Here is a 27957-nt window from a genome sequence, read left to right on the forward strand (position 1 = left end):
GTCTTTACATCCTAACTAATAATTTTGAATTTAACTTAACCACAGAATTCCACCTATTATTAGCCAAGCAAAAATTTACGCAATCAACTATGCATTCATATAATATCGTATTTGTACCTTTTTTCGACGACAGGAAGCGCACATCAGCTGGATTCAAATGTACCCTGATCTCTGGACAAGGCCAAGTGTAAAATTTTCTAGTAGATTAAGCACATCATATCACATCTATAAAGCAGACGAGGCGTTGAAATCTGAAAAGGAATGATATAGGCTATGATGACGACGAGATAAGGCGACCTATCCGAGCTCACCGTCGCAGAGAAGATTAATCCCCCGGCCAAAGGATTTTTTCGCGTTATCTTATAAACGGACAGGCTAGTGTGGAAGTAACGTCGGGAGCTACAAGGGCAATTTTTCAGTGGTGTCAAGTATCTTACTAGAGCAAGGTCGATTTGACATTGCCTCTGGACTAGTTTGTAAGTCAAACACGCATCTTCCCTTTCGAGTCATTAGATAGCTGCACATCTACTCATACAGGTGAGTGTTTCATTTTTTCATTCTTTGATTGCACCACATTTAGTTGTTTCTTATTTGGAATATTTGGATTATGTAACTTGTCACAACTACAAATGCGTATGTTGACTGATCTTTTGAATTTGTGATAATCTCATTATAATTTGATTTTCTATACGAAATGTTATTTTAATTTTGCGAGTAATTTAATTTAGATGCGTTAATCATAATTTCGTAGTTATAGCTCATGTGACAAGGTTTTCAACACGTACGTCGTGTTAGTATTTTATGACAGTTGATTGCCCAAGACCTTTTAATCGACTTTTGTTGTTATCACAGTCCAGCGCAAACAAAGAATTTTTCAATTTCGGGGCTTTTTCAATATGCTCGTCGCCATTCCTGTGCCGAGCATTGATCTTACAAGTATAGTTTGCGTCATTTCTAAATTTATTTTTTCCTCCAGGAGAAAATAGCAGTACTCTGATTGGCTGGCACCCATATCAGACATCCACTGACAACGAAATGTCCGTCGGTGCCTCCAAATTAATGGAGGAAGACATTGAATTCAGCGATGAAGAGGAAAATCCTCTCAATGGACCTTCCAGGTATGCATGACCCATTTTTAAAACATTAGACTTAAATTGCTTACATATGTTCCAGGGCAATTATTTGATATAATGTGCTTGTTTCGCAAGTTTTGTATATTAATCATGTTATCAAAGTTTACGAGACCACCCCAGAGTTTGTTAACAGATGATAAGAGCAACTATCCCCGATATCGCAATGGTAAATGTCACGAAAGGCGTCATATAATTCCGTCTGAGATTAGGAGCTCATATGCGTTGCCCAATTCAACGTTTACATTCCTTGCACCTTTGCAAAGTTTTCCCTGTTATTATCGGCTGTTTATAATTAATTCTTATTTGTTTTTTGTTTTTTTCCTCCTTTCCCATCGTCATAGCGAAGAGGAAAGGAAAGGATGGGATCTCTTTCGGACGAAGCCGCCCAAAGACACGACGGGATCCTTGGCCAGCGCCGCCACCGTCAAGGCCTTTTCGAAAATCGCCAAAGTCATTGCCTACATCGTGACTTTCCTCATCTTTTTAACGGGCGCCGTTATTGCTAAGGGCACCCTCCTGTTTATGACGTCACAAATCAAAATCACGGACAAGAAACCCGACGTCCAACATGGATACTGCAGCACACGTAATTAGAATTTGTCACGATAGTATTACGGTCATGAATGATTGAAATGTCTGAAACTGGATCAAATAGGAGCCGGAAGAGAAATTGAAGCGTCCGTCAGCATGGAAGAGCGAGTCGGCTGGGTTTGGGCCATCTTTTTCTCTTTTGTCGTTCCGGAATTATTCATGTGGTTCCGTTCGACTCGAATTTGCCTCTTCCGCACCTGGAGGAAACCCACCGGATTGGAATTTCTCATCCTGACGACATTCGAAACGCTTCACGTGATCGGTCTGGCCCTTCTCGTCTACCTGGTCCTGCCCAACCTCAAAGTGGTCGAGGCCGTCATGTTGACCAATTGCGTCTGCCTCATACCGGGAATTTTGAAAATCTTCTCCCGTTTCAACGAGAAACACAGCGACCGGACCCGACACTTGTTGCTCACCGCCGACGGTTTGGCCGTCGTCGCCCAGCTGAGCGGTCTCTTTTTATGGGCTGCAATTGGCTGGACTGCAACCAACAACGCCGTCTGGATCTTGCCCTTTTCACTCCTGCTCACTTCATTCGGCTGGTGGGAGAATTACGTGGACAAAGACTCTCCCTTTGGTATTAACCAACAGCTCTATCATTTTCCAAGCAAATGTTTTATCAATAACAATTTTATTTGTTCCAGTTGTCATCAAATATTTGGGAGGCATCAAGGAGAACATGAAATCCATCAGATATTTCAGCTACATGTTCCTGACCGTCTGGAAGGTCCTCCTTTTCTTCGTTTCCATGTTGTGCATCGACTGGATCGTTGTCGGATCGGTGAATCATTTGTTCGACTACTTTTACGTCGCGTTCCATGAGCATCCGTACAACGTGACCGAGGTCCAGCTGCCCGATCAAGGGACCCGGATGACCAGCACAGTCACCGGTTCCACCGGAACGGTGACGCAAACCGAAACTTTGATCGCATTGCCAAACACGGCGGCCTACGTTTTCTGCATCCAGGCCGGAACAGCTCTGGCTTGTTTCCTGGCCGGCAAATTTGCCTGCAAGATCCGGATCCAGCTGGTCGGTTTCGCTCTGCCCATCAATTTGGCCGTGCCGACGACCATCACGCTGCTCATCACCTTTTGCGGATTGAGAATGGGCAACGCTTGCTACTTCTCCGACGTCATCCCTCCGCACTTGTTCTTCGAGTGCCCGGACGGCGGATATCTCCTGGCCACCCTGACAAATCAGCACGCCTGGGCCTGGGTCTTTTGGCTCATTTCCCAAGCCTGGATCACGGCTCACAACTGGACGCCAAAGTGCGGGCGACTTGCCACCACGGAGAAACTCTTCGTCTACCCGTTCTACAATGCCTTCCTGGTCGACCAGTCGATGGCCATGAACCGGAGACGGGACGACGATGTCGAAGTGGAGACGGAAGAGCTCAAGCAGATCGACTCGACCGATGTGGAGCTGAGCCAAAAGTACGGCTACGACAAACCCATCGATCCGAACCACAGCGATTCCGATTCCGAGAGCAGCGCCGACTCAGTGGCCAACAAAGTCAATCCGACCGATTACATCACCCGCATCTACACCTGCGCCACCATGTGGCACGAAAACACCGAAGAGACGGTTAATTAATAATTATTATTTATTTTAATTATTATTTAATTTTTATTAATTATTATTTCATTTCATTTATTTAGGTCACCTTCTTGAAGTCCATTTTCTACTTGGACGACGACCAGTGCGCCAGGCGATTGGCCCAGCAGTACTTAAAGGTATGAAATTGATTTATTTTTGTTTTTCTAAATTAATTACGTTAATTGCATAATTAACAGGTGGTCGATCCGGATTATTACGAAATCGAGACGCACATCTTCTTCGACGACGCCTTCGAGCTGAGCGACGAAGACGAAGATGAAATGGTGGTCAATTCTTACGTGAAAATGTTGATCGGATGCATGGACGAGGCGGCCTCGTTCGTCCACCAGACCAACATGCGCATCCGCGCTCCCAAAAAGTACCCGACGCCTTACGGCGGCCGTTTGGTTTGGACCCTGCCGGGCAAGACGAAAATCATTTGCCATTTGAAAGACAAGCAGAAAATCCGGAACAGGAAGAGATGGAGTCAAGTCATGTACATGTACTACTTGCTGGGCCACAAGCTCATGGAACTGCCCATTTCGGTTGATCGCAAGGCCGTCATCGCTCAGAATACCTATTTGCTGGCCCTCGATGGCGACATTGATTTCATGCCCAACGCCGTCCAGCTCCTCATTGACTTGATGAAAAGGAATCAGAATTTGGCGGCCGCTTGCGGACGCATCCATCCCGTCGGATCCGGTAAAAAAACAAAAAATCAAATTTTAATTTTAACAGTTTAATGCAATTGAAAATAACACAACAGGTTTGATGGCCTGGTATCAAATGTTCGAATACGCCATCGGCCATTGGCTTCAAAAGGCTACCGAGCACATGATTGGCTGCGTCCTCTGCAGTCCCGGATGCTTCTCGCTCTTCCGCGGCAAATGTCTGATGGACGACAACGTCATGGCCAAGTACACGACGAAATCGAGCGAAGCCCGTCACTACGTCCAGTACGATCAGGGCGAGGATCGTTGGCTGTGCACGCTCCTCCTTCAGCGCGGCTACCGGGTCGAGTATTGCGCCGCCAGCGACGCCTTCACCCACTGCCCGGAAGGATTCGACGAATTTTACAACCAGCGCCGTCGCTGGGTACCGTCCACCACGGCCAACATTCTTGATCTCCTGGGCGACTACAAGAGCGTCACCAAAGTCAACGACAACATTTCATTCCCTTACATTTGCTACCACGTAAGTTCCATGTTTAAAATCCCGAATAGAATTATTCATCACATCCGCTTTGTAGATTTTGTTGATGGTCGGAACTGTGATCGGACCTGGAACCATTTTCCTGATGATTGTCGGCTCCTGGAGCGTGGCTTTCCACGTTGACAACTGGACCAGTTTCTGGATCAACTTGGTACCCATCATGTTGTTTATCATCATCTGTCTGACATGCAAAGCCAAATTCCAGGTAAATACTGATTGTCTTTCTTTCTAAATGAATCAAATAGATTAACGTGATGTTGGTCTTTGAAGGTATTTGTGGCCCAAATTATGAGCGTCGCCTATTCGATTGTCATGATGGCCGTCATGGTGGGCATCATCCTTCAACTGTCGGAAGACGGATGGCTCTCCCCTTCCGGCATCTTTTTGGTGTTCACCGCTTCCAGTTTCATCGTGGCCGCCATTTTGCACCCGCAAGAATTTTGGTGTCTGCCGTGCGGATTGGTGTACTACTTGACGGTGCCGTCCATGTACTTGCTGCTCATCATCTACTCGGTTTGCAACCTCAACAACGTCTCGTGGGGCACCCGTGAAGCTCCCCAGAAGAAGAAGAAATCCGACGACAACGCCGAAGCCGCCGCCGCCGCCATGGCGGCAGCTCAAAAGAAGAACAAGGGCAACGCCCTGTTGAGCTTCTTCCAACAGACGTCGGGCAACAAGCCGGAAGACGAAGGATCGCTCGAGTTCTCGCTGGCCGGACTCTTTAAAATCATGTGCTGCGTCCACCGCAAGCCGGACAACGGCGAGAAACACCAACTCATTTGCATTTCCGAATCGCTGACGGCCCTCAACAAACGGCTGGACACCATCGAGAAGTAAATATAATAATAAATATTGGTAGTGAAATTAATTTGTTAAAATATTGTTCAATCAAATTTCAGGATCATCAATCCCAACTTTAACGGCCCGCGGAAGAGCTTCTCTCGCGGCGGATCGATTCGCGGGTCGGTTCGGGGCTCCGTCCGCGGAGTTCCGGTGGCTTCGACTTCCAGCGCCACGGATTCCAACAATCTGAGCGCTGTCAACGAGATGGAAGACAATGACATTTACGAAGAGTACAATGACAGCGACAGCCAAAGCAGCGAAATGATTGGTAAATAATTTGGGATAATATTATCAAATTTTATCAAATTCCTCCGCTGACGAGTGGTGCCATCTGTTAGTTATGAAAGAAGAGCGAGACAATCTGGTCAATCCTTATTGGCTGGAGGACAAGGCCCTCGTCCGCGGTGTCGTCGATTTCTTGACTGGAAACGAAATTCAATTCTGGAAGGACATGCTCGAAAAGTATTTGTACCCCATCGACGAGGACAAGGCCGAACAGGTAACTAAATGATTGCGATTTATTCATTCATCCATTTAACTGTGATTGGCTTTGGACGTTAGGCTAAAATCGCAGCGGCCCTCAAGGACCTCCGTAACAAGAGCGTGTTTACGTTCTTCATTCTGAACGCGCTCTACGTGACGGTCATCTTCTTGATGACGCTGGAGAAGGACAAAGTCCATCTCAACTGGCCGCTCGGCGTTCAGTATAACGTCAGCTACGAATATTTCGAATCTCCCAGTTGGCCGACGGTAAGAAAATTAATTACAATTATCTTTTTAAAAAATCAAAACGATTTCATTGATGGACTCTAATTAGGTCAACGTGGAGATGACGTACCTCCAACTCGAGCCCATTGGTATGGTCTTCCTCTTGATGTTCGCTTCGGTCATGATCATCCAGTTTGTGGCCATGTTCTTCCATCGCTTCGGAACGCTCTCCCAAATTATCGCCACCACCGAAATCAAGTCCTGCACCAAAAAGGTCCGTCTCTTTTCCAACTTTCTGTTTTGTTTTGTGTGTGCAAATAATCTAAAACATTTTCCCGACAGATCGAAGACGTCTCCGACGACGCCTACCTGGAGAAGAACGCCGTCAAAATCGCCAAAGAATTTCAGCAGATCAAAGGCGAAGATGATCATTACGGTGTCTACGGCGATTATAAAAGGAAGGATCACGTCAGCCGTCGCCAGACCATCCACCGGTTAACCGAATCGCATAAGAAGCCGCAATTCACGGGCAATCTGGATTCCCAATTCCGTAAGCGAATCGATTCCATCGCAGCCAACGTCGATATGAACGGTAAGAGAACATATGAACTTTTTTTGAATTTGTTGTTGGCTGGATTGAAACATTTTCAAATTTATTTTTTGTTTCAAGATCCTGTCGTGAGGGGCAGGATGTCCATGCGACGGGACACGCTCCACAAGATGGTCGGCCGTCGCAGTACCGTCCTGCACGAAATGCGCCGCAGATCGTCTGTGGCTTTCCAGGACAACAATAAACGCCGGTCCAGTATGGCCATTGCGGGAACTCAGGAGGAGGATTCTGACTAGCTTACAGGCGAACACACGGGGGAATTACATAGCCTACTAAGCATTATTATTCAAGTCACCTTTATCTTACCTAATATTATTATACGCAATAATTAGATTTTTCACTTCGTTAATCTAAACAAAAAATTTTATTTCCTTTTTCTTGTTGATGATTGAAATGAACATGATTCGATCGAAATGCGTCATTTTATAGCGTGACTGACCGTGAAAAAAGTGTTAGTGAAATGTGTCACCGTGTGGTTGCAAGTCGCCCGTAAAACAAATTTGCTCACAACGTCCGTAATCAGATCCCCCGCAGCAGCATTTTTTGGCTGACTCTGCTCCCGACAAGTACTACACGCGAAAAAAGAAAACAAGACACTATATAACCAAAATGAAACATTATAGTGCGACTGTTTCACAGCTAAATAATTTTTTAATTCATTTCCCCCTCAGATTTCTTCGAATAATTTTTCAATGCCATTATTCGCACAGTTGTGTCTAATTCCTTATCCTTTTTTTTCTTTTCTTATTATCGATGGCCCTCCCATTTCAGGACTTTGTTTAACTTTAGGGGGAGCGCCTCTATTTAAGGAGCGCAGTCGCAAAGTCACCCAAAGATAAAACATTTCCCCAATTTCCCCTGTGTAGTTTCACGGTGTTGGTGGCGGCGAGAGTTATTTGGCTGGGTTTGGTTTCCCCGTTTGTCATCCGGAATTCGCATCCATCTTGTGCGCTTCCATCCCCTCCCCCGCAGACTCGAGTGAACCCGACACGCACACGAATCAAGTGTAGGAGAGCAGCAGCAGCAAAAGTCACTGGCTATTTATGGACAAAAATTCTTCACTCTTAGGTGACTATAAGTACAACACACTCGACTCTTGTTGTTTTTGCATAGCAACGGAAGAAACACGGAAGAAAGTCTGTGTGCCGGCCAAGAAAGAAAGAAAGAAATAGAGAAAAGCACTTTTGGTTTGAAAACGGCGTCGTACATTTCCGTGTCAAGATCCATTCGGTGCTGCTGTGGCGTGTTGTTGTTGTTGTATCTTTTCGTCTAATTTTTTTTTTTTACCTTGAAAAGAACCTTCTTCTTTGGTTTAATGGCCGTTGCAACCTCGTCCAGTCTTTCCATTGTCCATTCTGATAGAAATGGATACGTAGAGAGAGAGGAGATATGATCATGTTTTCGCAGCCAACGTGTGTGTGTGTGTGTGTTCTCTTTTGCTGATTGTGGATTCAAACAGCGTCATGGAATATCTTGGTGCTGAAGAATCTGTCGTACAGGACGTGCCGGCCTCATCAGCCAATCGAAAGTTTCTTTTTTTCTCGATAAGGCCAGCCAGCGCCAGCCAGCATCAGGGATTTTCACTTTTAATAGATGCTGCTGCCCTTATCTATTTGTTGTTGTTTTTCAATTTCACATGTTTCTCACTTCCGCCAATGGAATTTGCATTAATAGCAAAAGTCACGGTCGCTGATGGGAGATTGCCGCTGCTAACGGATGCTGGTTTGGGGTTTGGCACGAGTCTTTTTAAAAGATGGTCGAGCTGACGCAATGAAAAATGACCGGAAGTACTCTAGCGGGAGTGACCTATCCCATCAGCTGTCAGCTGATTAGCTCTCCCAATATTTCTTGACATTTGACATGAACGAAAAAATGTTTTTAAATTGAAGCGAATTCTATTTCGTTATCGGTTAGTTTATCGATGAACTTTTGCAGTGGGAGAGGTGAACAACCTCACGCTCACGCACGCTCCAGCTCGATTTATTACGTACATCAGCTGATTCTCTCTCTCTCTCTCTCTCTCGGGTCTAGAACACGTCAGAACAATCTATTTGGCCGGTGCCAATGTATTATTCAACAGGTGATTGGCTGTGTAAAGAAAAGAAAAGAAAAGTCTCGTCGATCCTGTGATGATGTTGCCGGCCGGCCATTGTATTTGGTTTATGGCGTTGAGTGGCGCATTGTAACGCTCCCGATAACACACGTCGGTCGAACACAAAATTCTTTTCTTTTTCAGCTGCGTTTGCTTTTGCGATAGATCGTTGCACACCAAAAAGTTCCTTCTTAAATCAAATTGTTCGGTTTCCCCCCTTCAGAAAAAAAAAACGGTCGTGACTCGTTAAAAAAAGTAACCGAAAACTCAAACGGCGGGAAACGCGAGAGACGTCATGGAGAAACTATTGAAAGTGTCTGAAAAATAAACCCGATCCATAGGGTGCTGCTGTTGTGAACCTTTACTACACAAAAGACTGGGACTGTTGGACATTTTTTTTTTTCTCTGTGCGCTAACAAGACGACGGGCTATAAACGCTTCTTTCTTGTTGAATAAAGAATTAAATTACAAGTTGGTGGATATCGGCGAGATGTGTCATTTAAGTCTGGGCCCTTCCTTTAAATGGGATGAATGGCTTTTTTGGGGTTTTTCAGTGGGCGGATGGAAAGAAAATTTCTTTTCTGATTTTTTCTTTTGATCGTTTTTGAATTGAGAGTGTTTGTGGCCACTTTTTATAGCCGGACCGCTAGTCAGTTGGAGAAATATGTTAGCTGTATTCAACAGAGTCTTGTTGGTTTCTTTTGAATCTCGTCTTGTAGTACAAATGTCTTCACTATTTCCCGGTCTGTATCTAACTACTATCAAAGTTGAATCAACTTGTGATGGTTCTGATAGATGGACCCAACCGAACGCCAGACAAATAGTCAAACACGTCCAGTACACAGTCAACCGAACGAGAGTCGTATAGTCTGGTCGTGTTTAAAAATTGGCCCGATGGGTGTTCGTCTCACTCTCTCTCTCTCTCTCGGCTGTATATATATGTACATAATAGGCGGCGCAACCCATTGTGTATCGGATTAGATAAGCCGGGGCTATCTATTGAATAATATATTACCCTCTCCAAATCAGAAAAAATAAGAATAAGAATAAGGGAGAAAAAGAAAAGGCTTCTGAGAGTCTCGCCGCCATCACGCGCCCCCGCTGGCTCGTGCTATCGGTTAAAGAAAGGGGGGGAGGAGGCGGATGGATGTAACCAAACGTGTATTTTGTATGCTGTTATTTCCGGAAGGTTTTATTTATTTTTATTTTTTTTAAACTTGTGTAAGAAGAAAGAAGCCATCGTTGGGTCTATACTACTACCTATCGTGTAGTCGAACTGTTATAAACCAAAAATTGAGTTTGGTGGAATACGTAATCACACATGGCGTCTAAATCTCAAAAAACCCGCCCCGCGATGGTTTGAAATTATCATAATCTCTCGATTAAGTCATGAAAATTGAAAATAAGAAAGAATTATATGTAGGCGCAGTACACACGGGGATGTGCATCTAGATTTCAGAGATGGTTGGAATTGATTGAACTGTCCCGTAGTGAGATTTATTCACGTACTTACCTATTATAATAACCCAATAGAGTCCACACTAAATATACTTTAGTATATAACTTGACTCCGTCTTTGATGTTAGCTATAATACAGTCGCTGGTGTATTTATAGCGTCGATGCTTAACAATGAGAGACTGAGTCACGATAACCATCATCAAAAGCGACGCCACACACACAAATAAGATGCAATCAAAGCATCTAGCTAGAAAGGGGTTGTATTTTTATTTTTATATTGTGTACAGAAGAAGTCTTAAAGCCTATAGAAGACGTGGAACAATAACCCAAAAAAGTAACCATTTCCAAACTCTCTTTTAAAAAAAAAGATGCCAGTGTCAATAAAGGAAAAGTTATGTTGTAGAGAGTTCGGGACACGAGCGTGAAGAATTTAAACGAGCAAGTTATTGGCAATCGTTTTTCTTCTTTTTTTCTTCCGGAATTTCTCAGAATGTCGTGGAGTCAAACGATATTATATAGACCCAAGCGAGCTGTGGAATTGATAAGGAGAATAACTGTTCAGTATTATCTAATGTCGTGTGCTGCATTATTCTTTCTTCCGCACGAGAGAATTACGTGCGCTTTATTTAGGAGCGCCATCCATCATTTGCTTCCTCCTCCGAGGAGGAATCCGGTCGAATCAACAATACCTGTATTACAGCCTATTATAACATCTAGCGCCTAGCCTCACCAACAAATCCGCAAAGGGGAAAATGTCGGTGAGGTACCGTGGCGAGCAGTGCTGGACAAACGGACGTGATCTATCTCTTTCCTAGCTGAAATATCAACATCAAGTTGACGACGAGACGAGTGCATATTATCGGTTTCAAATAACATTTCTACACCGCACATAAATGTTATTTTAACCTCGCCATTTGTGTGTGTGTACGTGTCCGTCAAAGGTTCTTATATTTGAAGTGCTGCTGCTGCTGCTGCTGCTGCTTGATGCGCATTTCCCATCCGGTGACAGTTATTCGACACTTTTGGCCCCTTTCCTCATGCTACATATCCCTGCTCCTCACCCTTGTTTAGTGGGGTGCTGAACAAACCCATCCATATAGTTATAGTGAGGGGTGAACAAAACTTCTAGGTAAAAGTTGCTTTCCTTCTTAGCTGTCCCTTTGGGCCATCATCGGGGTTCAGCAATTTGAAAAACGATTGGTTGGTGTGTGTTGCCTTACCTTATAGACAAGCAGCAGCAGCGCCATTTGACTAAAGGTTCGTGTGTTGGGGAAGGAGGAGGACCCTTCACTTTCTTCAGTCTGCCTCCAACCGCCGGGCTGTTGGGACGCGTCTAGATAGAAATTTCGGTTCGATCTAACAAACAAGTTGATGGTCTGGTCTCCGGTTATTAGTCGTCGTTTTAACTATGGTGTGTTGAACAAACATTGTCGTGATTGTGTGAACATTTCTCCCGACCCAACCGACCGTTCAATATTGACAAAACAAAATGTGCGCTAATAAGGCGAAGGTGTTGTTAGGTACCGCGATGGTCTTCGTGATGATCGCCATGGGTTTGATCGTTCCTGTGAGCGCCGAAATTCGATGCCCGTCCAGGTGTCTCTGCTTCCGCTCGACCGTCCGCTGCATGTTCCTCGAACTGGATCAAGTCCCGGCCGTCCCGCCCAACACCACCATCCTGTAAGTGCAGACGAATTTCCTGCCACCCAAATGCTTCTAACCGAAAAAAACTAACAAGTCATCCACCCGTGTAATTGAGTTTCATTCCGAATGAAATTTTATTTTTTGAAATTACAAGTTTTTCCCGACTGCTGTGTAGATATGGGTGGTGTGTGCATCGAGGCGTTATATCGGTTACCGGGTCAATGAGGAGAGAGAGAGAGACTCTTGAAGTTTTTATTTTGAAAAGGGAAAGAGAAAAGGTGAAAATCTCCACTCGAACGAATACGGAAAAGATTTGATTGTCCATTCGTAACACGTTTCTTATTTTTTTTTTTTACGGCGGAGCTTAGATTATTCTAGAGCTATTCCCCTTCTTTTCAAAATCTCGACTGTGACCAATCACCGGCCATTTCACCGAGGAAATGATATCCAAGTCATAACCTATTTCTTTTTTAAAAAAGAAAAGAATAATATTCATCCTGTTTGACTTGACTGCTGCCGATGAAAAGGGCATACGGTCGTGTGTATGTATGGGGTCGTTAGGTTGCACATTCTTTCAGCTTCGAGTGAAATGATCATCTTCTTTTATTAAATGAATGCCAAACTCGACACACACACACAGTCACAGTCCATCAAATGATTTATCTTTTTTTGAAACGTCCTCCGCGCTCCATATCCGGTCGGATTATATTTTCCTTTTTTTTTTTCACTATGGGCTACTATTTATCCGAGCTGAATATGCAAATTTTTATTTCAGTCCGACTATATAACTTGCTTTATTTGGATATGTTTTTTTTTTTTCAAAATTCCCACCTTTTTTTTGGCCACTGTTATTGGCCATCTGCGGTGGCCACACATGTGACTTTGTCCTGTTTTTCTCTCTCAGCATAGTAATGGTCGTTTATTTATCTATTGAGAAAGAGAAAAAATGTTGGTTGCCAGTTAGATTCTTTTATCTAGTTGCTTTTAAAGAGAGGCGGTCGAAGAGATGATGGATATTTGAATAACCATTTTTACTTGATGGGCTGATGGCCCTGGAATATTATAACTGCCGAAACGGGCCATGGCAGCAGGCGCACTTCCATTCCGTGATGGAAGGAAACAAAAATAACATCATTTACATCATCACGAGAACGTGTTCTTCCTTCTCTATGCCAACACACTTCAAATCAAAATAAACCCATAAGAAAAAAGAAAACAAAATTGAACATTTTCGGGTATTTTTTTTAATTGATTTAATCAATTCCCATTTCAATAGAATTCAAGCGTAACACCAAAATGTCACATTCGATCATTCAAATCTTGTCTGTTCGAATTTAATGAATGCTGATTTGTGATTGGCAGATGCACACTTTTTACCCCTTCCCATTTCTCATCCCCTCCACACCACATTGCCAATGCCCACGCTGCATTCAATTTTGTATTTCTAATTACATAATAATTTTGAAAGGAAGGTCATCAAATTAAGAAATTTAATTACATAATTTAATGAAAATGAAAATGAAATTAAATCATTGTTGGAAATTGCAACACAGCAGCGGTCGAATCGCAATCCCGCCATTTGTCAGTATCGTTCGGCGATGGAGCACGTGAGGTTGTTGGCTCTCGCTTTGTATTTTATTCACGACTGTGCTGAAGGAAGTTTCGAATATTTTGGGGCAATCATGAGTAAGTTACACATTCCTAATCTTTGTGTTATTGTAGTTAAGCATTTCAGTAAAAGTAAAGTAAGAAGGTTGGGTACAGTAAACTGTTTATCTACCCCTTTGTTTCAAAGAAAATGTCGACGTTTGACTTGACGAAATGAATTCGGCTCGACATTTTCTGTCCAAAAGAAAAATTGAATTCTCCAAAACATATAAAATAAAAAAAAGTAACTTGAAACCAACGGGCTCTCCACTGGAAATAAAATAATTCTTTAAAAGAAACTAAAAACAAATACTTTTGATGATGTGAAGAGATGGCAGTAGTAAAATACTTAAACAAACTAAGCCTAGATAATAAAAAACAAAAATGTGACGCTTTTAAAATAAAATAACTTTCCAAAGAATGTTGTTTGATCCCCGAGTTGTGTTACAAGCAAGTTTGGGTTTGCCCTGATGATTCATGACGGCTCATGCACTCACACAGCAGCCTGTAGCCCAGTAGTAGTTTAAGGTTGTTTTTCGGCAGACGAAAACGTCTCTATATACATGTCTATAAAAGTCTATGAGGCCTATCGGGGGAGCGTATCACAGCACGGCCGCTCTCAGCTCCCCCGTGGCCGCTCACGTTTCAAAATCGGATGGATGATGAGTTATATCCTCTTCTTTTTTATTTTCTTTTATTTTTTCCCCACAGATTTATTCTTCGACAAACATCAACTGACTGGCTGTTGTTGTTCTTTCTCTCTATTTGTACAATTGCTGACAAATAAGGTATTATATCGTGTGTATTTGATATTCGTTGTTGTTGGGGGTGATTCAAGCGCCCAGCTGGTCACCAACCACTGCCGAGAAATGCCATTAACGTTCGGATTCTCTCCCGTCTCTATTTGATATGTTGTAAGAAATTGTTATCCTACAGGTGAATTCACTCGTGATTTATTCTTCTCGAAATGGTTTCGTTGAATTTTCTTGTTGAGGAAATTTCAATTCAACATTTTTTGAAATGTTTAAAAAGGAGGGTGGGGGAGAGGGGCGGGGACAATTTTACCTTTTTTTAAAAAGAAAATATGAATTATGTCCGTGAAGAATGTTTCCCTGTTGACCGGGGTGGCGATTGCGGGTAAAAAATGAAGTAAAAAGGTAGTGACGCCCATTTTCTCCCTATTTGAAAAGAAAATCTTTTTGGCGGCCTTTTATCTTTTACATTCATAACTCGATGGCCAGAATTTTTCTTTTATCTTTTCTTAAAAAAAAAAGCTCCCCAAACTCTGTGATTCCTTCTGTTACAGCACACAAGTGACACGAAAACATTTTCTTTTTTGACTTACTGCACAACCCCCGAGGGTTCGTCTGCGTGTCACAAACCCCAGACGGTCCAGTCGAGCCCCTTATATAGCACTTGCCGTTCATTTGGAGACGATAGGGTACGCTTCTAACCGTGCAGACAACATCTACAGTTAGATATACATACACACACACGTATAGATTTGTTAGCTTCATAGCGCCAGACTACACGGCCATATACGTATAATAACGTCAAAAACAACTCGCGTATCCATATTTGAATAACACCCCAAGTATATCTGTCAGGCAGCAGCAGCAGCAGCCAACAGGGGCACACCACCGATGAGTTTTCATTTTTTTTATTTTCTTGTTGATTTCTCAGCGACCCGCCCATCTCTCGGTTAGTTGTTGTTGTTGTTTGTCCCGCAGTTCTGTTTCCACAGCACATTCCCCGTTGGTTAGCGTGTCGACGATGTACGTGGTGGAACAACAAACATTTGGAATTTATATTTCATCTTTCATTTTAAAAAGAGTGTGTGTGTGTTATTCTTTCTCTCTTTCCCCCATACCGTAGACTGTACACACGCAGACGGTTTTCTCTATTTTTCTTCTTCTTTAACTGGCCGGTGATTGGGTAGAACAAGCTCGTTAACACTCGGGAGAAAAAGCATCAAGAACCGAGGGGTTCCTTATTCTCCCGGCCGCTCTTTAAAATTACATTACAGCACACCAACAGTCTCGAACGAGCGACTCTCGCCCGCTCGTTTGTTAGCCGTTAAAAAGAAAAATGGGTAGAAGATTTTTCAAATGGGTAATGAAAGATTATTACCGCACTACGAGTTGATGGCAACCCCACGGGGTTGGTTGGACAAAAAGTCGAAAATTTGGAATACCAAAAGAAAAAATTGATTTTGACAAATCTGCGCTGACATACAGCCCTAGGCATTATTTTTTGAGTTCACACTTTTGGGTTGAATTTAAAAATTTGAGGAAGGAATTGTTTCATCGTTTATTTAATTATTATTCACGCGTCCATCTTTGTCGACATCATTTCAAAGACATCACCATAACAATTTTTTTATTATTATTATTTTTAAAGTTGTGAATCATCCGGGAAGAAGAAAACAAAACCGGCGGGATACTTCAACTTCTCAAAAATTCTCCCCGGCGCGTATCAACACCAAAACGCCAAAGAAAAGAAAAAAAGGAAGAAAAGGGAGTCGCTGGCGAGATAAAATTCTCCGCCAGCGCCTTGTATAGCCATCAGTCTCACGCCGAGTTCTTTCTTTCTTTCTTTCGGCGTGATTTCATCATCAAAACTCTTGACACGAAAAAAAATTCTTTGGGGTCCCAAAATCGTCCAGAAATTTTTCATTTTTTTTTTTTTTAATCCCGAAGAAAGAAAAATGTGATAAACCCGCGTGAACGCGAAAAAGGTGTACAACGAAAAATTCCTTTGGCGAGCCGTTCAAATAACACGGTGACATTTCGCCTTGAAAAAAAAAATAAAATAAAAAAGTTTAAAATGTCCGAGTCGTGTCGGTCGACCGAAAGTCACGGACGATCTTTTTTAAAAACGTCCAAAATGACGGAATATTAGACTCTGGTTGCGTGCAGCTGCGGTCAGCGTTTGTTGACACACGACGACGACAAGAGAATCTATCGGCACACAAAGAGGATTTGAGCCGTTGACGCATTTCTTCGGCCGATGGAAACAACTAGAAATGGTTGACCGAAAACCTGTCGTCGTCGTGAGTTTTTCGTGACAGGGAAAGTGTTTATACGGCCCTCGGCGTGATTTTTTTTTTGTCTTTTTCAGAGGTGGATTAAACTTAACTTTTAACTTAACGTTTTCTCTTTTTCTACGGGGTTACCTTTTTTTTACAATCACCTGCTGGGGTTCTTCTCCCAGCCCAGCGCGTATGTGTCGTATCATTCTCACGCCACTAAATATTATACGGGATTATGCTAATGCGGGACCGGTGGTGGGGACACGGGCAGTCCTATGCTAATGAAACTTTATTTTCTTTTTTCTTCCTCCCGACGATTTGTCTGTTGCCTCCACCCCTTTTTTGGCCGGTCGGCGAGGGGGAGAAACAACAGTCAAAAATTCTGTTTTTGTTCTCCTCCATGTATTTTCTCTTGTCATGGATGTTGCGCAACATGTCGCTCTCTCCGTGTGTGGTGAAGATGTTTTTTTTTTTGTGGGTCCAATCAACTTTCATTCAATCTTACGTACATATAGTCGACGGCCGGGGGATTTGATCTCAACGGGGCAGGGCGTGGTGTTGTTTAGTTCCAAACCATCACGGCGTCCCTCCCCATCTGGCCCGGGATTTTCTTTTAAACCGAGTGACGACACAACTGTAATAAAATGAATGAAAAGAGATTCTATCGTGGATGTGTACATAGTTATACTCTGCCAGTCACAGGTATATAATAATTCTTTTCTTCTCGTCCTTGTGTCGCAGGGATTTACGTTTCAACCGAATCAGGGACATCGGACCCGACACGTTCCGTGACATGAAGCAACTAAACACGCTGTAAGAATTTTCGGTTTTTCTTTTCTTTTTAATAGAAAATGAAATAAAACTTTTAGACCCTTGTGTCGCTTGATTGTGTGTACCCCCCTATAAGAATGTTGATTGAAATCAATAATTTATCTTGGGACACAGCACACATCGATTTATTCACGCATGTAGTGATAATCTCATTTGTGTTTTCTTTTCTTTTATATTTTCCCGGGGAATTTTATTTTGGAAAAAAACAACAAAACAATACGACAGGCTGTTGAACAATAATCACATCAATCAACTGCAGAAGGGCGTCTTCAATGGCCTCAAAGAGCTCAGATACCTGTAAGTATCCAGACACAATTTATACATGTACCAGCAGAGTGTGTACCAGTCTTTTTATTATTGGCCGTGATTTATTTGCATTTACAAGGCCGCCAGCGCCTTATCTGTTATGTTTAACAGACCGTAACAATTTCTTTTTCTCTTTTTCTTCTCCTTCCTTCCTTTAAAGGTACCTCTACAAGAACCGCATCAAGGAGATCGACAAGCATACATTTCACGATTTGCCAAAGTTGGAACAGCTGTAAGTTATTCGTCCGTTTTGATTAGAACCCCCACCACCATCACCACCCAAAAAAGTCTTTTAACCTTCCATCATCTTTTCCCGTTCCACCTCGTCTGCCATTTGAATTTCTGATGTGCAGTAGAGAAAGAAAGAACTTTGGGCTTCTGGCTGGAAATGACGTCAATGTGTGGCGTGTTGTTTCTGGTAGAGCGAGCGAAGAGCGTGAACAAGCGGAAATCTCTCCCCCACAGGTTCGGTTTTGGGGGCCCCTCCACGGGGGGAGGCTGATGGGGGTTGAATAATTCGGTTCATCCTAGCAAGACTTACAAGAGTTTAGATAGAAATGCTCATGTATAAGGCCAGGGGGGGGGGAACCGGGGCTGTACACATCCTGATGGTCGGTCGAGTCTTAAAAAAGATTATCGAAGGCAGAGTTATCGGTTTTATTTTCTCCAAAAAAGAAAGACAATTTCGAGAGGCTTCTGACCATAGATGGACAGAGGGGGACCCTTTTTTTTTCTCTTCATCACCGGAAAGATAATCAAAAATAAATGTACACTGTGAAGAAGAATTGAAAGAATTCTTTTGGACACTATTATGTACACTACACAATCGGCCGTGAAAAATAAATAAAAGGGAATCGGATCATTTCCTATGCGCAGGATTGTGAACTGATGGATGTTTGGATAAGATAAGAAATGATAGAAACAAAGTCGATGACATTTGGCGTTTGGTTGAAAAATGGATTTTTTAATTTTATTTTTTCGTTTTAATCTCTGGTAGGTATCTCCATTTCAATCAGATCGACCACCTCGACCCGGAGACCTTCTCAAACGTCCCGTCTCTGGAACGTCTGTGAGTCCCATCTTTTGTTTTGGTTTCCTTATTGATTTCTTTATTGTTTATCGCTTCGTTATCATTTTTATTTTTATTTTTTTAGATTTCTGCATAACAACAAACTACAGCGCATACCTAGCGGTGCCTTCCACAACATGGAGTCGCTCAAGAGACTGTAAAAACAAAAACAAAAAAATCATTTCTTTATTATCTCGATCGTAAATCTAAAATTTCCCTCTTATACAACTCCATCTTTGAAACTCTTATTATTATTATTATTTCGCATCTATTCAACTTTACAAAAGGGATGTGGAAAGGGGATAATAATTCTTCTAATGTGTTCCATGTTAAATAACAGGCGATTGGATAGCAACGCGCTCATCTGCGACTGCCAGATTTTGTGGCTGGCCAAAATGCTCAACGAGAAACAAGGGACGACCCTGGCGGCGGCCATCTGCCAGTCGCCCGATCAGCTCGTCGGCCGGTCCGTGACTTCCCTCATCGAGGAATTCAATTGCAGTAATAAAAAAATTTCCCTTTTGAAATCGAATTTCTTTTTCTTAATTTTAACCCAAAAAGAAACAAAGATGTAAAATATTTTTGTTTTGATTTTAAATCCTGTTTTGGGCGGGATTTGATAGTTGAGACGGACGGGCGTTTCTTTTATTGCTTGATTTATTTATGATGACGTTGGCTCGTTCCTATTTTGTGTGTTGCTCAGAAAAGCCAGTCCTTACCGAGGAGCCCACCGACGTGGAAATCACCTTCGGCGGCACCGTCTATTTCACCTGCAAAGCGGAAGGTGATCCCGAGCCGGAAATCTCGTGGCTCTACAACAAGTGAGTGATTCAATTTCATCTCCAACAATTTCAATCCGACAAATTCTAATTTCCCCACTTTTTGTAATTTGAATTTCCCCGACAGTAATGAAATCAGTCCCGATCAGGATCCCAAATATCAAGTCCTTCAAGACGGGACTCTAATGATCGAAAATGCCACAGACAGCGATATGGGTTCTTACGAGTGCATGGCCAAGAGTCCGGCCGGCGAAGTCAAATCCCGTTCCGTCCACATGAAACCCATCACGGCCGCCAGTACCAGCAGCTCTAGCGTCCACAATCCCGCTAAAGGTGAAATATACAACCGATAAATATCCCGAGCTCTTTGAAATGGTTAGACTAATTGCCTTTTGTCAGTTAGACATTTCCATTTTGAGCTTTTATTTTTCTTTTGTGTAACACGAAGGCTCTTTGATTTTTGATTGAACAGTGAAACCCAAATTTGTCGTGACACCTGAAGATGTCGACGTGCAGGACGGCTCGTCGGCCCGGCTGGATTGCGAAGTCACCGGTCTTCCCAGACCGGTTATCACCTGGACGTTCAACGACGGACCGGTTGATCGCCAAAGAACAGGTATTACATTTCTAACCCTGTTTGCTCTCTTCTCTAAACACAAATCTATTGGTAGTGTCCATAACACTATTTCTAGTCGGTGCTGGGCGTTTTGGCATTCACATGTTTTCCATCTATCCATTTCGGATCTTATCAAATGTTGAAATTTTATTTTTTAAATTTTCGTGTCTTTCGCATGACAGAATTGCTGGCCAGCGGTGGACTGGTCATCAGGCAGGTGAGGCAACGTGATGCTGGAACGTATCGATGCACCGGCGGCAACTCTCTCGGCAAGATATCAGCACCTGCCCAGTTAAGGGTTCTCAGTAAGTGACACAAACCTCCTAAAAATATGGTGAAGAAAAACGAGAAACGAGTTATGAATGTATAAATACCATCCGAAATTTTTATTTTTATTTTTCACGACGGCCAGCCGGGTCTCTAGAGAAGGATGCGTCATCCTATTACAAAGGCGTTCCATTAGCATGTTTACACGTCTAAAGTTCTAGTAACCTTTTTTTCTTTCTTTTCTTTTTTTAATATTTATCCAACCAAACGAAATGAGGCTCACGGTTTGCTGCTGCATACTAACGAGAAATTCATCACCGTCCAGTTATGAGTCAACGAACCTGAGCCGCTGGACGCGACGGAATAAATTTTTTTGTTTTTAAAAGAGAAAGAAAGAAAAATCCTGAGGGGAAAAAAACGCTCTTGGGGGGGGGGAAGGTATTTGATTATCCACTCTCACTTTTGTTTCTTATGTGTTACGTGCTGTGTGTGTGTGGAGGAAGACGAGTGTCAAAGTTTTTAAAAACAAGTGAAGGCCGTCGGGTCACCTTTGCCCCATTATCCAGCGGCTGTTGGAAACCTGTGGAAAATTCCATTTTCCCCCTTTTTTTTTTCTCTTTTGGATGAAATTTTATTGAAATGGGTATGCTGGACTGCTGGACGGAATACATTCCTCCATGCGATCCATCCATCAGATTCGTCAAATCTTTGATGGGACGGGACAGGAAGAATGAAAAATTTCATTAGCAGCTTTTTACACTCGTGGTGAAAGTGGTCGCTGGGCCGGTTTATTCAACACAAAAGGTCCGTTTCCGAGAGGTGAAGAGAGTCTGAGCAAAGTCCAGCACTTAAAGGAGAAAAAGGAGAAGCGCTAGTCAAACAAAATAAGACTGTTGAGAAGAAGAAAAGAGCCAACAAGAACTTGTGGTCGGCCACTTATTCTCTGTCAAAGGCCAAGAGACAACCCGAAAGATAAAAAAATGTTGCCGGACGGAACTGACTAATCGATTTGTTTTGTGGATGGCATTTTTTTTTTTTCTGTTTGTTAAGGTGGACCGGTGTTTAGTGACTGGCCACGTGACCAGACGACCTTCGAGGAGGCAACGGTCGAGATGGGATGCTCGGCCGACGGTTATCCAGCGCCTGGACTCGTTTGGACTAAAGACGGAGCGCCTTTGGTGCCGGACGCCAGGACGGCCATCGGATTGACTCGCATCCGCATCGAGCGCGTCCAGCTGAGCGACCAGGGACGATACCGGTGCACAGTTTCCAATCAAGTGGCAACGCTGGAAGCGGAAGCTCTTTTGACAGTCACTCCATCCGCCAGACCCACTCCTAGTCCGTCCAGATCCGGTGGCTCGTCCCAGTCCAGCCAGACGGGCAGTCGTCGAGCTCCGTTCTTCGTTCGAGTGCCCGACTCTGTCGAAGTTCTTTCCGGCAACTCTGTGGAGATGATCTGCCTGGCCGATGGCAATCCGGCGCCGACCATCGTCTGGCGCAAGGACGGCCAGAACATGCGCCAATCACCTCACGTCACTCCGATGGGCAATGGCAGTCTCATCTTCCGGCACGTCGAGCTCAGCGACGAAGGCACTTACGAGTGCACGGCTTTGAACGAGATGGGCGTGGTCGTGGCCCGCGCACGGATGAGGGTCAGAGGTATCGGGTCTCACAACCCATTTGCATATCATCATCGGAATTTTCTGAATTAATTTATTGAATAATTTTTTTTCTTTTTGGGACTCGAAGAACGTCGTCATGTGAGTAATCGATTGGTCCTGTCGGCCGTCGAAGAGGCTCGCCGGGCTGTCGATAGGGCCGTCAATGAAACGATCGCCGCTTTGTTCAATCGCGACCGCTCATCTCGGCTGACTCACAGCGAGCTCATCCGTCTCAATCGATTCCCCACGGCGACGGCCCGTGAAATAGCCCGGGCCGCTGAAGTCTACGAGCGAGCCCTGGCCGTTGTCCGCCGCCACATTGAAAGCGGCCACCAATTCAACGTCACTCGTAAAAAACACATTCCGTCCGGATTTTTTAACAAGAGTTAATTTTATTCCATTATTTCTTGACAGGGGAATTCTCCTATGAGGATGCGCTGAGTCCGCAGCAGCTGGAACTCATAGCCAACGCTTCCGGCTGTCTGACTCACCGCCGGAAGCCGGATTGCAACGACATGTGCTTCCATTCCAAGTACCGAACGTTTGACGGCACTTGCAACAATTTCCAGCAGCCGCTCTGGGGCTCTTCCTACTCCGGATTCCGGCGGATCCTCAAACCCATCTACGAAAACGGGTTCAACCTGCCCGTCGGCTGGAGCCGCAACACCAACTACCACGGATTCACCAAGCCCAGCGCCCGATTGGTTTCGACCCGGGTCATCACGACGACCCAAACGACTCCGGACGAGGTTTTCACCCACATGCTGATGCAGTGGGGTCAATTCCTGGATCACGATCTCGATTTGGCCGTGCCCGGAATGTCCGCCGAAAGCTTTGGCGAATTCGTCGACTGCCGATCGTAAATTCCACCGTTTATAATTCAGTGACTGAGTTTTGGTATAAAAATGCCAACCGATTTTTCATTTCCGCCCAGGTCTTGCGACTATTCGGCCCCTTGTTTCCCCATCGAAGTGCCGCCCAACGACCCGAGGATCCGCCATCACCGCTGCATGGAATTCGTCCGCAACAGCGCCGTCTGCGGCTCGGGCGCCACTTCGGTTCTTTTGAACAACATGCTGCCCAGGGAGCAGATCAATCAACTGACATCTTACATCGATGCATCTCAAGTATTTATTTTTATTTTTTTATTCCCCCCCCCCCCCTCCTCTTCAACTTTCTCTTTTATTATTAACCTTCCGGTTCTGTCAAGGTCTACGGGTCCACCGACAGGGAGGCCCGTGAATTGAGAGAACTGCACGGGAACAGCGGCCATCTGAGACGGGGCTTATTGACCGAAACGGGTGGGCCGTTGTTGCCTTTCGCCACGCCCAACACTCCGGTCGATTGCAAACGCGACAGGGAAGAAAGTGAAATCGGATGTTTCCTGACCGGAGACGTTCGTGCTAACGAACAGGTAACTTTTAATTTGATAAAACAACATCAAATAATAATTAAATGTTTTTAAAAATATTTAGACTGGGTTGCTGGTCATGCACACGTTATGGTTCCGGGAGCACAACCGGGTCGTCGACGAATTGCGGGTCATCAATCCGCACTGGGACGGAGACATGCTCTACCACGAAGGCCGGAAAATTCTCGGGGCCGTCATGCAGCACGTCACGTACGAGCATTGGCTGCCGCTCATCATCGGCCGTGAAGGGATGGCCCTGATGGGCCACTACAAGGGATACAATCCGCAAACGGACGCCAGCATTTCCAACGTCTTTGCAACGGCCGCACTCCGCATGGGTCACGGTCTCATCCAGCCGGTGCTTCAGCGGCTCAACGCCAGTTTCTTGCCCATCCCTCAGGGCCACTTGCTACTCCAGGACGCTTTTTTCGCTCCCTGGAGGCTGGTGGAACAAGGCGGAGTCGATCCTATCCTTCGAGGTCTTTTCGCCGGGCCAGCCAAAGTAATTTGTTAAACTTGAAATCACTCGGTTTTGCGTTCAAGTTGAATTTATGTGGCTGTATATTTTTGAACAGGTTCGATTGTCTGATCAATTACTCAATTCCAATTTGACGGAGAGCCTCTTCCGTCCTGCCCATCTGGTGGCTCAAGATCTGGCGGCTCTCAACATCCAAAGAGGTCGAGACCACGCCCTGCCCGGCTACAACGACTGGCGTCGCCACTGCAAACTGTCTGTTGCCGAAACGTTTGACGATCTTCAGGCCGACATCGGCAGTCAAGTGTTGAGGGAGAAACTCCAACAACTCTACGGCCATCCTAGTAATTAGATTTAACGAATGAAATTCTAGGATTTAGACTTGATTGAGATTTGAAATTCCGCTCCAGGTAACGTGGATATTTGGGTGGGAGGAATGGCAGAGGATCCGGTCAATGGCGCTAAAGTTGGTCCGACGTTCCAGTGTTTGCTGGCCGAACAATTCCGTCGCCTGAGGGACGGCGACAGGTTAGTTTTCACATCAAATTATTTCTCCATGAAATTCTTGATTGAAAGTTCAACTCGACCTCCAGGTTTTGGTACGAAAATCCTGGCGTTTTCAAACCGGAACAGCTGACTCAGATCAAACAATCCTCGCTGGGTCGAGTCATTTGCGACAGCAGTGACGACATCCTTGAAGTGACGAAGAATGTCTTCAAGATGCCCAATCTTCAGTCGCCCACTTTCGTCGGATGCAGTCAGATTCCTAAAGTCGATCTGAGATTCTGGGCCGAGTGTTGCCATGGTAACTAACAAAATCTACAAATAAAAAAAACAAAAAAAAAAAACAAAAAAAACGGGTTACATTAAAAATGAATTTCAAATGATTACATTTCAGAATGCAGTAGTGCTGGGCAATTTAACTCTATTACGCGCCGGACGAAGCGCTCTCTCGATCACTCGTACCCGGAAGATAAACCTTCGTACGGAGAAGCTTCCATCCTGTCGCTGACGTCGTCGACCTCCGATACTTTTTACAACAATTCCATCCCGGGCGACGAGGAGCCCGTCTCGTCCCGCAGACGAGTGGAACCCCAAGTCTTCCACTCTGAGCAAACGGAACAGCAGGACGAACGGATCGAAGGACTCGAAGCCATGATGGCCAAAATGCAACGAGCTCTTAAAGTATAAACCACCAAAATCAAATTATCAGAATTTCACGTGTATTATTTAACTTCATCTCTTATATTCATTTCAAAACAGAAAATGGCCAGGAAGCTGAAGCATGTGGAGAATTTGTGCCTTGACAAGCCTGCGGCAAGCAGGAGGAAACACGGGTCGAAGAATTCTCAAACCAATTGCCAGGACAGCGATGGCATCTCGTGGCAAACTGGAGAATCGTGGGAGAAAGACAAGTGCACCGAGTGCAGTTGCCAGGTCCGTTGAGTTTACCTTTGTTAACATCATTTTCCCATCACTTACGCAATTGTTTGTTTGTTTGTAGGGGGGATTCATTCGTTGCACGACCTTGCAATGCCCAGTCTGCGAGAACCCCCGCCAAGTTGAAGGCGAATGTTGCCCGCTGTGTGACGTTGAGTAATGATGGGCTGACGTGATGACCGGAAGGCTCCCCCGGAAGATGTGAACCACCTTTGAATGGCGTGGCGTAATATGGTCAGTTGTTTTATTTTGTATACATTAAAAGAAAAAACGAGAAATGTGAGCGATTTTCCAGTGATTTTCTACTCAACAAACGAACCAAACAACGGTCGCAAGAAAAACGAAAAAAGTTCAACAATTCCAATCAAAGTTGATGCGATGAAATGAATTTTTTAAATCCCAACAGCTGAAAGAGTTATTTGGTCTTTTCTAGTATTTTTCCAGCAGCTAAATGTTTTTAAATGCCAATCCTGTTTTTTTTCAAATTTCTCCCTTCATCTTTATATAAATATAGCTGGGGCTGTTGTTTTAATGTGTTTTTTTTTTGTGTGTGTGTGTATTTCAAATGTTATTGCGTTATTCATTTCATCGCTTCTTGCCACTCCTCCAGTAGTGTATAGCAGATTGGGCGCTTCACACTCGTGTTATTTCTTTGTTTGATGTTGTTGAGAAACCACACACTCGATTACGAGGATTCCGACGTCGCCTTAATGGTGTTGACTTGATTTGTGTTCGGCAGTGAATGAATGATGTTTGGTTTCAAAGGATCAATAAACATTTGGCTCATTTCACTTTATTGCAAGTTGACTGGGGATAGAAATGCCTTCCAGACAACCACTAGCGAGAATATACTACATCTAATCACATAAAAATAATATCCCTGCTAATATGTTTGGAAATGTTTTGATTTTAAGGCACGTAGCACTGGCGAGTTAATACAAATTGGTACTTTTTTAAACAAAGTCAAGGATTAAATTTGGTGATGATTGAAGGTTGTGCGAGTTCTTCAATGCCATGACGGGGAATGCGATAATAGTGCCAACCTTCCTTCAGGGTTAAATTATCCGCACCCAACGACTGGAAGAGTTCGACGGCTGGTTTGTTGTCTTTCAGGCCACAAAAGTTCATCCGCATGCAGTTCTCAGCTAATGCCGCCTGTATAGTTTGATGCAAAATGTTTATGATACTAATTACACCCATATAATAGGTTTGGCTTCCTTGACTAAGTCGTCAACTTACTTGAGAAATAAGGTGGAAAAAGGAAATGGCAATTCGATTTTTCCGGTCTTCCGGACGAATGTACATGTCTTCCATGTACAATGACTTACCCTGCCACGTTGAGTAACTGAAATAATAAATGGCGTATCCCACCACTTGCTTCAGTTTGTGGGATTCGGCTACGAATCCCTCGTAAAACCTACGGCTTCCAAATCCATCGGCTTCTAGAGCTGAGAAATCGGTCGCAATTCAATAATCGCAAAATGTTAGTCTACTTTTCGGTAGTTATTGCTTGTGGTAAGAAACTAGCATGCCTTTGGCACTAATCTGGGGGGCATCAGGCATGTTCAAACAATTAGCCAACTCCTAGAACAGAATTTTTCAACCAAATTATGAACAAAAAGAATGCATCGAGGTTACTTGTTTTACATACTTACTTGAACTAGATGATGAATCGCTTCACAATCATGTTTCACAATTTTGCGAAGTGTATAGCCATCAAGCTTCAGAAGAGGAAGTTTTCTGTCATTCGGTAATCCTGTACTGTAGGGGCTGTAGAAGACCATTTACTTTAGTAAGAACTAAATTCTCATTTTGAATTTTCAAACAAAAAAAGTGTCTGCAACAGTAAAACATTAACTAAAAATATGGACATGTACTTTACCGTAACTTAGATTGCACTGTAGGCAGGTTTATCATTTTAAATGCTCGCTGGTCGAAACTTCTCAGAAAGTTAATCATGTTGCAGAATAATTTCAAGGGAAAGGGATATATGATGTAACGGAAAATAGGTTAGGATTCAAAGAAAAATATCTCAAATTTTGGTTATTTTAATGCGCCTAATGCTTTAATGCATCACAACTATCACCTACGAAAACAAAAACACAACAACAGCAGACGACTCAAGAAATGCCCCATGGCTGTGGGCTGTGGCGTGTTTTTTGTTTTCCTTGCACTTGAACTGCTGGCAGCAAGCAATCCAATTGGTGGTCGCTAGGTGGCTAAAGTACCAGGTAGTGACGTAACTTCAGCATGGCCTACTGAAATATCGGCCCATCGGCTGGCTATCTCCCTGTTGCCGAATGATTTCATAGCCAGAGGGTCGTAAGGCACTTCAGACGTTCCACATTCCATGGTTCTGCATGCATGGTGTATTAGTATGGTGGGGGAACTTATGGTTGGAATCGGCTATCTCGGCTGAAGCTAGTGGTCGCCTATGATCAGCGCTGCCTGGTGGACAATTGGATGAACTATGAGCTATAAACGGTTTGAAAATTTTCTAAGTCCGATTGCACTTTGCTTATGTACTTATAAAGC

General features: G+C 43.9%; 4 protein-coding genes across 8 annotated transcripts in view; 2 read left to right on the forward strand and 2 right to left on the reverse strand.

Annotated features, from left to right (window-relative positions):
• LOC124343657 (F-box-like/WD repeat-containing protein TBL1XR1) overlaps positions 1-27957 on the reverse strand; it is a 393640-nt gene that overhangs the window by 63153 nt on the left and 302530 nt on the right. The gene's annotated exons all lie outside the window — the stretch shown is intronic.
• Positions 397-7108, forward strand: LOC124343572 (chitin synthase chs-2-like). Its single transcript, XM_046796931.1, has 16 exons — positions 397-537; positions 977-1118; positions 1475-1719; positions 1789-2301; positions 2369-3309; positions 3384-3458; positions 3519-4023; positions 4088-4515; positions 4571-4738; positions 4804-5366; positions 5433-5644; positions 5715-5875; positions 5938-6126; positions 6194-6358; positions 6427-6676; positions 6755-7108. Exons 2-16 carry the CDS (start codon positions 1036-1038, stop codon positions 6928-6930), a joined length of 4674 nt encoding a protein of 1557 aa, XP_046652887.1. The 5' UTR covers positions 397-537; positions 977-1035; the 3' UTR covers positions 6931-7108.
• Positions 11534-26213, forward strand: LOC124343573 (peroxidasin-like). Of its 3 annotated transcripts, XM_046796933.1 has the most exons (24): positions 13482-13575; positions 14248-14324; positions 17309-17380; positions 17624-17695; positions 17865-17936; positions 18702-18773; positions 18859-18930; positions 19114-19274; positions 19477-19594; positions 19680-19885; positions 20025-20168; positions 20351-20473; positions 21486-22094; positions 22185-22445; positions 22511-22955; positions 23031-23223; positions 23307-23510; positions 23572-24009; positions 24083-24326; positions 24393-24510; positions 24576-24787; positions 24881-25167; positions 25246-25419; positions 25487-26213. In XM_046796933.1, the coding sequence occupies exons 3-24, from the start codon at positions 17361-17363 to the stop codon at positions 25580-25582; spliced, it is 4341 nt and encodes a 1446-aa protein (XP_046652889.1). In that variant the 5' UTR covers positions 13482-13575; positions 14248-14324; positions 17309-17360; the 3' UTR covers positions 25583-26213. The 3 variants fall into 3 exon arrangements, with proteins under 3 accessions (XP_046652888.1, XP_046652889.1, XP_046652890.1); XM_046796932.1 differs by lacking the exons at positions 13482-13575; positions 14248-14324 and adding an exon at positions 11534-11925; XM_046796934.1 differs by lacking the exon at positions 14248-14324 and having other exon boundaries at positions 13488-13575.
• Positions 25864-27519, reverse strand: LOC124343778 (thialysine N-epsilon-acetyltransferase-like). Of its 2 annotated transcripts, none has more exons than XM_046797257.1 (5): positions 27305-27519; positions 27078-27192; positions 26955-27006; positions 26662-26870; positions 25864-26577 (listed from the first exon to the last, which is right to left on the reverse strand). In XM_046797257.1, exons 1-5 carry the CDS (start codon positions 27379-27381, stop codon positions 26386-26388), a joined length of 645 nt encoding a protein of 214 aa, XP_046653213.1. In that variant the 5' UTR covers positions 27382-27519; the 3' UTR covers positions 25864-26385. The 2 variants fall into 2 exon arrangements, with proteins under 2 accessions (XP_046653213.1, XP_046653214.1); XM_046797258.1 differs by having other exon boundaries at positions 27311-27517.

Source organism: Daphnia pulicaria, chromosome 6 (genome assembly GCF_021234035.1).
Source record: "Daphnia pulicaria isolate SC F1-1A chromosome 6, SC_F0-13Bv2, whole genome shotgun sequence".
Taxonomy (NCBI): Eukaryota; Metazoa; Arthropoda; class Branchiopoda; order Diplostraca; family Daphniidae; genus Daphnia; species Daphnia pulicaria.